Here is a 9,897-nt window from a genome sequence, read left to right on the forward strand (position 1 = left end):
CACATACCACGATGCCCAGCTAATTTTTGTATTTTTTGTAGAGATGGGGTTTCACCATGTTACCCAGGCTGTTCTCAGTCTCCTAGGCTCAAGCAGTCCTCCCGCCTCAGCCTCCCAAAGTGCTGGGATTACAGGTGTGAGCCACGGCGCCTGGCCTTGGTACATCTCTGATGAAGTTTTCCCTGTGCATTTTTTCATACTTGTAAACAAAATATACAGTTTTGGTCCTTTCAAAATTTAGTAGTGGATCATACATTTTCCCACATCCCTGTCTTCATAACCACTATTTTAATTGACTTTTATATTCTGGTAGGGTTGTTACAGTTTACCTAATTATTCCTGTTAGGCAATGTCTGATCTTTTTTTTTTTTTTTTTTGCCAGTTTTTTGTAAGTCATGTTGTGAAAATAACATCTGTATCTCTTCAGTTTTTCCAATAATTTCCTTGATGAGTTCTCAGTGTAATCAGGTCAAAGATCAGGAACATTTCAGTAATTGATATATATTGCTAAATTGTTTTCTGTGAGGGTAATACCAATTTGTGTATTTGAGTATCATGCCTGTTTATACTCTAATTGACCATATTTCTAATGACTGTTTTCTTCCATGTGTTCAGTTTTTTACTTTTTCCGAACTATTATCTATGCCAGTGTTATCCAATAGAATTTTCTGCAGTCATAACAATACTGTATAATCATCACTGTTCAGTATCATAGTTAGGAGCCACATGTGGCTGTTGCACCGTTGAAATGTGGCGTGACTGAGGAAATAAATTTTTAATTTGAAACTAAGTAGCTGCATATGGCTAGTGCTACCATATTTTATATTGTGGGAGTATTCTGCTACTTTTCACTCTTGTTTGAATTTGCTCACTCACATGCCATTTGCCCATCCGTGGTGAGATTGAATTTTTACCTGAACTTGGTCCTCTAGACTGTTTAGGGACAGCAGACACATGTTCCCGGTATATAAGTTTTGTCTACAAGCAATCATAGTGCACTGTGGAAACTCACTGCTTCCCTGTTAGGTAACGCAAGTCTAAAGACTACTCCAGTTTATCCTCTCTGCCTCCTTCTCTTCTCAATGATTGTTTCATTTCTAAATGCCATCCATTTCAATCATACCATATATCCTCATCTCCCTTTAGTTTTCTTTTTGCTATTAATAGTTTTAGCTTTTCAGTCTAATGTCTGATGCTGATGTCCTCTGTTTAGCAGGGATGGTGAGAGAAGGTCAGCTAAATGGCTCATCTGCAGCACACAGTGAAATAAGAGGTATACTGTTTCCTATTCTACTCTTTATCACTCTGTAGCAGAAAGTGTTTCTAGGTCCTTGGTTAAGACTATAGAGAATGTTACTTTGAACCTCACATTGCCAAATTTAAAAAAACACTATAGAGAATGATTTTCCTCTCCTACCCATTAACGATTCTATCTTTTCCTGTCAAGTCTATTACAATGTAGTGAAATGATCAGTTAATTTTTAAAGAAGTACTATTGGGTGTGGTGGCTCAGGCCTGTAATCCCAGCAATTCAGGAGGCCAAGGTGGGAGGATTGCTTGAGCCCAGGAGTTTGAGACCAGCCTGAGCAACATACCTAGATGTCGTTTCTACAAAAAAAAAAAAAAAAAAAAAATAAAACACTGCCAGGTGTGGTGGTGTGCGCTGCAGTCCCGGCTACTCAGGAGGCCGAGGTGGGAAGATTGCTTGAGCCCAGGAGTTTGAGACCAGCCTAAGCAACATAGCTAGATGTCGTTTCTCCAAAAAAAAAAAAAAAAAAAAAAAAACATTAAAACTGCCAGGTGTGGTGGTGTGCGCTGCAGTCCCAGCTACTCAGGATGCCGAGGTGGGAGGGTTGCTTGAGCCCAGTGAGCTATGATTGTGCCACTGCACTTGAACCTGGGTGACAAAGACCTTGTCTCTAAAAAGTAAATAAAATTTTAAATAAATTACAAGATTCCTAGCATCTCCTGTCTTGCCTTCTGAAGGGTTAGGATTGACTTAAGTATCTGCAGCTTCCGATGCATAAACCTGTTTTGTGAAACTTCATTTTGTTCTCTTTTCTTTCTCCCCACAGGCTGTAGTACATGAGCGAGCTAGAGAAATCACCACCGTTAGACCAAGCTGTAAGGCCCTACCGCGGACAGTGTTTAACAAATAAACTTACAAGAACCCAACACAACTCCCAGAAAGTAACAATAGCCAGAGGTTGAAGGGCGGGGTAGAAGAGGGGGGAATGTTCCAGCGTAATCCTTCATACCACCTGGTTCTTGATATTCTGCTGCCTGTTCAAGAATAAAAGTAACAGCAGGACCCAGATGCAGCTCCCGACCCACTCCCCAGGCTGGACATGCTTGTGTCTGCACAGCACACCAGTGTGGTACCTCCACTGACTGGCTGCAGCTCTGCATGAAGGACTCGGGGGCTAGATGCCATGGAATCACCGTGGCTCTTGTTGCAGTTTTGTACTCTATACTTGGTTTTTCAATTAAGCTTAATGGCTTTTTTAAAACATGACTTGAAGTTCTAGTTTTCTAGATCTTTTACAGTGTACAGTATTTTACATAACTGAGCTGTATTAAAAGCTTGTTCATTTACTTGCCAGTACCCTGGCTCTACTTTTAGAGTCATTGTAGAAAACTCTAACTTGCATCAAAATACTAACTAATAAGCTTAATTTTAATAACCCAAATTTTAAAGGTTCTGATCTTTCACCTTGGGGTGATCTCATTCTTAGGACAACTGTTTACTTACCTGATTCCTTGGAGTAAACTTCTGCTCTGTTGTCCTGACCATATATAAGCCCTAGAACTATAGTTAGTGTGTTGCGGAATTTTAGTTTTGAATCCTGTATAAAAGAACTCCGAGACCTAAAAGGCAATTTATTTATGAAATTTATTTTCTTATATAAATTACTTATTTCTCTGGGCAGACAGCCTTCACCTTATTGCACTAATAGCACATCTGTAATACCAAGCTACAGGACAAGTCTTAACAAGAGGTTTGTATTCTTCAACGTAGCACTTGTCTACCAGGCACTGTAGAGGGGAGTGATGAGGAAAAGCCAGGACTGCTTGGGAGGATGGGAGGGGAGGGGGCAACATATACCCTTCTGACAGTTGGTTTCCTCCCAGGAAGGGGAACATGCAAAGCTGACTTCTGGATTCTGGGAATGGGAAGAGTTGGGAGGCTGAGAAGCCCAATGCAACCTGCAGCTCACCTCCCTTTATTTCTGAGGGAAGCAGGGACTCATCTTTTGCTCACTTGTAACAAATCACTCCAGCCTAGCTGATGCTTTGGGGTAAACAATGGAGTAGGAATCATCATCAGAATTAGAATTAGCAGCAATTAACAGGCAATACACTGCCACAGTGAGGCGGGTGTCATCCAGGTCCTGGGGACCTGCAGGCTGTGTATCCTAGGGAGAGGTGCCATTCAAGACCTGGCGCTGGCTCTGGAAGTCTCTTAACCTAATGCAGCTGGGACTCATCAGGCTCAGACGGCTCCTGACCACACTGATTATTAGCAAAGCTCTGGTGTTGGGTTCCAACCACTGGTCAAAGCTGTTATGAGACTGAGTCTGTAGGCAGAGTGAAGGGGGTGCCTGAGTAGGAAGGGGAGGCCTGCTGGGAGACGGTCAGTGGGCAGTGATTGTAACATGATTAGGCCCTCCTTGCAGATGGCGGCTGTGCTGAACGGGGATGGGGTTGGAAGGAGCCACAAGCCCCCTCGCTCTGCCTTTGTACTACACTGAAAACAAGTTGCTCACATACTCTAAAGCACATTCTTGATACAGGAAGAAGGGCTTGTGGGGAAAGCGGCGATTTGGTATTGGGCAAGAGCCACGTTAAGCCTTCATGAGGGCAGCCACCACAGCCTTGGCATTGAGGCTGCGTAGGTCACAGTAGGTCTGGCCGGTGCCCACAAAGACGATGGGTTTGCTTGTGATGTACGTCATAGAAATAGCAGCTCCCACCTAAGTGGAGAAAGGGGACAGCCAGTCAACACGAGCCCACCTTTCACTCACCCTCTCAGGAACAGGAAGCGCTGGAGCCAAGGTTTCCTTGCAGCCTCAGCTCCTTTGTGGAGGATGCCCATTCCACCCTCTAATCTCACGTTTACCTTGTCATCAATGGTATCAAATTTGGTAAGAACAATGCCATCAATGAGCCGAGGTGTCTGAGCCATAGAATGGTCAGCCAAGGCTCTATTGAACTTGACCTGGAAAGAAAAAAGGTGATAGAAGTATAAGAACCATCTAAATTGACTAAAGCTTAAGTTGTAAAGGGAACTGGGCCCACACTCTCACCAGCTGGTCCACGGCTTCATTGCCTACTAAGGCTTCTCCTACAAACAGCACCAAGTCAGGTGTATTGACAGTAATGAGTTTGGCCAGGGCAGTCATCAGAGGGGCATTGTCTTGCATGCGGCCCGCCGTGTCCACCAGCACCACATCAAAGCCTTGGTTACGTGCTAAAGAAAGAAAGTGGTCAACTCTGAAAACCTGGACTACAACTAATCTCATTCCCAGCTTCCTTTCAAAAAATCCTAGTTTGGCTACCTGTTCACTGTCTTGGGCCCTGGATTTGGTTTCAAGGTAATGTGAGAAAAACTTGATTCTATGCTTGGCCATCACCAAACATATTCAGAAAAAGGAGAACAGGATAAAGGTGACCAAATTCAGGCTTCTTTGGTTAGGGTTATTAACTTTGCCTGCAACTACATCTATTACCCAAAAGCAGGGCATGGAAAGTAACTGATCTGACTTTTTACTGTAATTAACAAGTCTGTAGTAGCACAAGCCTGATCTTCTGCAGATTCCAAGAGAACCAAAGGAGGAAAAGGGACCCCAAATAAGCCCCCAGACTTCCTGTGCACTGTACCAAAAGCAATGGCTTCCATAGCAATGCCAGCAGCATCCTTGCCATAGCCCTTCTCAAACAACTGCACCATGGTGCGGCCACCATGCTTCTCTGGAGGGTGTAGGGCACTCAAACGCCGGGTGTGTGTACGCAGCTGCTCCACAGCCCCAGCACGAAATGTATCACAGGCAGCAATGAGGACACTGAAGCCATTCTCTAACAACCAGAAGGAAATCTGTGAAAAAGAAGCGAGAAAAGTCACCTAAAGCCAGGATTTTGAGACACGAGAAGTACAGAAATATCAGCGACAAGCTGGGGAACTGCACTGACCTTGGCAAGATTAGTAGATTTCCCCACTCCATTAACACCGCAGAAGGTGACGACATAAGGGCGCTGGCGACGCTGGGCGTCCATGATGTCCCGGAGCATGTCTACACGACGCTGTGGCTGCAGAATCTGCACCAGGGACTCCTGTAGGGCTTGCTTTACTGTGGAAGTCACCGCTGAAAGAGGAGGTGGAGGAGGTTTGCAGCTGTGAAACTTAAATGCTCTCAAAAATGCCTAACAGCTTTCTGAGCTAAGGGGACTAAGACAGTTAACTAGACTCTCTTCCCAGAAATCCAGAACAGACGCACATTACAAGGACTGACTCATTTAATCCTCTCAATAACCCTTAAAATCTAGGTTACAGAGGTTTAGAGGTTAAGGATTTTGCCAAAAGACACATACCTAGTAAGAACGGAGGTCTATGCACTTAACCTCTTGGTACACATAAGCACTTTCTCACTTAGGGCAGTACTTACTGCTGAACGTCCCCATCACCTTCCCTTCCAACTTGTTGGCAACAGATTCACAGAGCTGGACGGCAATGTCTGCAGCCACGTTCTTAGCTGAGGAGAGGGGGGCCGGTAGGTCAGTTCCATGTCAGCAACAACCAATCTTTATGGTACAGGTGAGAAACGCTAGGTGACACTGCTCTCAATGACCCGTATCCCGTGAACATGTCAGCCCGGTCCTCAGAGCTTACCAATTAGATGATCACGCATCTTGTCCAGCACAGATTCCATGTCTTCACGACTCAAGCTCTTTGAACCCACAAGACCCTTCAGCATACCAAACATGCCACCCAGTGTTCCCTTGGTCGCACTGCAGGGAAAGGAGACGACACATACACAGCGAGAAGGTGGGAGTTGTATCTTACCAGTTTTGCAGATGCATATGCCACCCCCCACCCGAAATCTCCCTACCTAGGTTTGGTGGAGTTTTGAGCAGCCCCTTCATCATCGGAGCTGCTGCAGTCCAGATCCTGAAGCTGCCCCCCAGGCCCAGTCCCTCGAATCTGGAAGATACATAGAAAGGAGATGGGGTCAGAAACACTAAGGTCCCTGAGGAAAAAGTCCACATTGCTCTATCTCTTTCATTTGGGGAAGCTCCAAGTATAACTTACCCCTCATTCAAATCCAAGTATCATGTTCCCACACTCTACTTCCTCCCAATTTGTTATTAAAGATGACCTTCACTTTGACCCCTGTTGCCTCTTACCAAGTTGATGTCCTCAGACAAGGCAGCCTCAGGGCTTCCATTGGTGGTGGGAGTACTGTAATCCAACGCTTCTTTGTTAGCGCAGCCACCCAGTTCCCACACCCGGGGTGCTTTTTTGCCCTTCTCCTTCGGAGCATCTGACTTCGTGGACTTACTGCAACAGGTGATGATACAAAGGGTTATGGTGGAGAAGCGGGAAAGGAAACATGAGCTGGAGACCAGAACTCCCTTGCACCCATCATGTCTAGATCACAGTATTCTGAGAGTACTGGAGAAAGAGCGCTCACTTGGACTTCTCCATACCCCTCCCATGCTTCTGAATGAACTCCTCTCGCTTCCTGCGGATCAGCTCCTCTTTGGAAAGTTCTACTCCGTTCTCAGGACCCACTGGAAGACCTGACTTTTCTGCAGGGACGGCTTTGCTGGTAGCCAAAGGACCATCAGAACCTGTTGGGAAAAAACTTACTGAAGGAAAAAAAAGGCAATCTCAACCACTAGACAATGGCTAAAAGTCTTCCAAATTGTTCAAAGGAAATTTGGACCAAACATCTTGGAGTTCACAAGGCCTGGGGATTATAGGATGGTGAGCATTTGAGTGAGAAGGAGGCAAGCAATGACAGAAGGAAGGAACACCTCAGTCCTTAGCACCGTCTTAACACCTTTCATGTCCCAGTGTATCCAAAGAACTCAAACTCGCCTTCCTTCTTGGCCCCCCTTTTTTTGCTATTCTTTGCTTTTTCCTTGGGCTTTTCCCCGCGTGTCTCAATCATGGACCTCACAGGTTTCTTGGCCTTTTCAGAATCTTCAAATTTCTTCATGGTAGTGGGAGCTCGGATCTTACTGCTCTCCTCTGCTTCACTAAACAAAAAAGAGAATGGTTTATCTTTCTACCCCGTGCAGGAGGAAAAATAACAGTCCAGAGAAAGGACTCTCACACCCAAGAGGACAATGAGAACTGGGGAGCAAATTAGGAATGTCTTTGAACACACCAATTTACTACCCTTGAACCACCTTCAGAGAGATCATCAAATCAGGGAAATAAATTGATTTTAGAGAAGGCAAGCCTCTCACCGAAGGAGCCGCAGGAAGTCATTTTGGAAATCAAAAGTGCCATTTAATAAACTTAAAGCACTTTGCTGTTGGATCTCCGTGCGGTACTTGTCCCGAAACAGCCGGTGCACGTCATCTATCAATTTGTCTACATACGTCAGTGTCAGGATCTTCTGAAAACCAACCTGTTTAGGGGAAGAAACAGAGCCAACAGATCTGCTTACATGCCAGCCTAGAATGGAGGGACGCCAACTCAACCCTGGCTTTCAGAGATAGGTTCAGCTACCTGGCTGGTTTCCCTGTCCTGACAGGCAGCCAAGCTCCCTGCCTGGGCCCAGTAGCTGCTGTTTTCCCCCATCTACCTTTCTAGTTTTTTCAGTTACGTTATCATATACACTGGCTGCAATTAATCAGAGTTCTCTTAATAATCAGGACTATGTTAACAATGTAATCGTCCCTCTACAACACCCCACTTACCACAAACACCAGCTCAAACTGGTTGTCCAATTTATACTTGAGTGTGAGTGCCTCATGGGTGAAGGAGTTGTTACCTCCCCGTTCCTGGAGAAAGAGTATGTCTCAGTGTTCAGACTATCCCCAGAAAACCCAGGTTTGGGTCCTGGGTTTGGATTACCTTTGGGAAAAAGACTTTCCCTCAAACTCAAATCTGTCCCCAGGACAAGAGGATGCCGGGGCACTTCTCTCTGGCATTCCACCAGAAATGAGAGAAGATAACCAAGTCGGGGGAAGGAGGTGAGAGGCAGCAAGGCACATAGGAGCCAAAACGGAAGTAGTCATATAAACAATCAGATTATTAGCAGCTATACAGCATTCAGTTTTGTAAAGGGGGTTTCCCATCTGTTATTTCACCTAGCCTCGAAACAACAAAACCAAGCTGCTGGGGATAAATGGAGCGGAGGGGAATACCAAAGGCGCCGGAATTCGGCTAGAGTCCAGACGCCGGAGTGGGGGTCGTCACTAAGTTGCAGGGTACCCTGAAGGGGACGAGAAAACGAAGCGGAGTCCGGGTTACGCGTGAGTGGTCAGTTTGAGGTGGGCGGGGAGGGTGGGAGGAGGCGCGGAATAGAATCGAAGGGACCATGGATCGGGTCAGGAAAGAAGAGCCTGGAGTTCTGATCCCACGGGGGCGGTACCTGCAGCAGCACGGAACGAATCAACGCGTTAACGGGCCCGGTGCATGAGTCGCTAACGCCCTGGAAGCACCAGAGCACAAGCCCACCCTTGGAGAAAATGGTGAAGAAGTCGAGCATGGCGGCAGCGGCAGAGGAGCTGGGGCCGGCGCCGGGAATTCAGGCCGCGATAGCCGCCGCTTCCTGCTGCGCCAAGCGCGGGACACGTCACACCAGCGGCCCCGGAAACCGGCTCAACCGCACTTCCGCTCGGCACGCTGGGTGCCCTCCCCATCTCCGCCCGAGGGCGCGCAGGCCTGACGTATCTCAAGGCCAGCCAATGGCGGGTGGGAGCGGGCCTGGGCGGGGCTCCCGGAGAGGTTACGGGGAGACGGCCACCTATAGCGTGGGGGGCGGAGCCCTGAGGGCCGCTGGCCAATTGGCGCGCTCGTCTGAATGGCGTTTGGCGCGGAGCAGTGACGGCTGGGATAATAGCGAGGCAGCTGTGCCGCTCTCAGAGGGTCCAGGTCTCAGAGGGGCCATGATTAGAAGGGTTCTGCCGCACGGCTTGGGCCGGGGCCTCTTGATTCGGAGGCCAGGCACTCGCAGAGGAGGCTTTTCTCTGGGTAAAGTTGAGGACGACAGAGGGTATTGTGGTTCCGGGGTGTCCCCAACCTCCGACTGTGTGTCCTTCAGGACCCGAAACCGTGGCCCACACTGGCAGGACAGTGGGTCGGCTTGGGGAAGGGGGTAAGCTTGCCTACCAGAGCTTGTACGGGCTGTGCAGGTGTATGGCTCCCAAGGCAGCCCTTCTCAGGTGACAGATCTCACATCATTCTACGTTTCCGCTTACAGTCAGACTGATTGATAGGTGGTACAGATGTGCATTAAGTCCTGCCCGCGTTCAGGATGCTGTGCTTAGTGCTGTTGCGGTGAAGGAGTGAAGAGAAGACGGGATTCAGTGAATGTCCTGGAAGATGGCTAGAGTGGACCTAGAGAGGGAAAGTTTCAATAGACAGTAGGCCAGTTCAAGACTGGATAGAGGCCGGACGCGGTGACTCACGCCTGTAATCCTAGCACTTTGGGAGGTCGAGGCGGGTGGATTACCTGAGCTCAAGAGTTCGAGACCAGCCTGACCAACATGGTGAAACCCCGTCTCTACTAAAAATACAAAAATTAGCCGGCCGGGCGCGGTGGCTCAAGCCTGTAATCCCAGCACTTTGGGAGGCCGAGACGGGCGGATCACGAGGTCAGGAGATCGAGACCATCCTGGCTAACACAGTGAAACCCCGTCTCTACTAAAAATACAAAAACT

The 9,897-nt window shown here is 47.6% G+C and overlaps 3 protein-coding genes across 9 annotated transcripts in view; 2 read left to right on the forward strand and 1 right to left on the reverse strand.

Moving 5' to 3' along the window:
* Positions 1–2,874, forward strand: part of SIRAL1 (SIR2 antiphage like 1) — a 54,507-nt gene extending 51,633 nt beyond the window's left edge. For 3 of the 7 annotated variants that reach the window (XM_017892258.1, XM_017892259.1, XM_017892260.1), the window contains 2 exons: positions 1,214–1,273; positions 2,076–2,603. In XM_017892258.1, the coding sequence (XP_017747747.1) occupies positions 1,214–1,273; positions 2,076–2,089 (74 nt within the window). In that variant the 3' untranslated portion in view covers positions 2,090–2,603. Of the gene's footprint in view, positions 1–1,213; positions 1,274–2,075 lie in introns of all 7 variants that reach the window. The other 4 variants (XM_017892261.1, XM_017892257.1, XM_017892262.1 and 1 more) reach the window with 2 other exon arrangements.
* SRPRA (SRP receptor subunit alpha) lies at positions 2,875–8,901 on the reverse strand. Its single transcript, XM_017892254.1, has 14 exons — positions 8,607–8,901; positions 7,930–8,013; positions 7,474–7,637; positions 7,100–7,260; positions 6,690–6,849; positions 6,403–6,556; positions 6,108–6,199; positions 5,888–6,006; positions 5,664–5,750; positions 5,191–5,363; positions 4,882–5,095; positions 4,308–4,471; positions 4,121–4,219; positions 2,875–3,974 (listed from the first exon to the last, which is right to left on the reverse strand). Exons 1-14 carry the CDS (start codon positions 8,721–8,723, stop codon positions 3,846–3,848), a joined length of 1,917 nt encoding a protein of 638 aa, XP_017747743.1. The 5' UTR covers positions 8,724–8,901; the 3' UTR covers positions 2,875–3,845.
* The window catches only part of FOXRED1 (FAD dependent oxidoreductase domain containing 1), an 11,420-nt gene continuing 10,203 nt past the window's right edge, over positions 8,681–9,897 (forward strand). Inside the window, exon 1 of the mRNA XM_017892255.1 lies at positions 8,681–9,208. Within this exon, the coding sequence (XP_017747744.1) occupies positions 8,704–9,208 (505 nt within the window). The 5' untranslated portion in view covers positions 8,681–8,703. The remainder of the gene's footprint in view (positions 9,209–9,897) is intronic.

Source organism: Rhinopithecus bieti, unplaced genomic scaffold (assembly GCF_001698545.2).
Source record: "Rhinopithecus bieti isolate Rb0 unplaced genomic scaffold, ASM169854v2 scaffold_20150, whole genome shotgun sequence".
In the NCBI taxonomy this organism is placed as follows: Eukaryota; Metazoa; Chordata; class Mammalia; order Primates; family Cercopithecidae; genus Rhinopithecus; species Rhinopithecus bieti.

What these genes read in the sequence shown, in the direction of transcription:
- SRPRA (XM_017892254.1), bottom strand. Translation starts at nt 8,723, where the DNA reads ATGCTCGACTTCTTCACCATTTTCTCCAAGGGTGGGCTTGTGCTCTGG. An exon ending in TGTCTGAGGACATCAACTTG is followed by an intron (nt 6,200 to 6,402) that starts GTAAGAGGCAAC and finishes TGTATCTTCCAG; the next exon opens with ATTCGAGGGACTGGGCCTGG. An exon ending in GATGCGTGATCATCTAATTG is followed by an intron (nt 5,751 to 5,887) that starts GTAAGCTCTGAG and finishes CCCTCTCCTCAG; the next exon opens with CTAAGAACGTGGCTGCAGAC.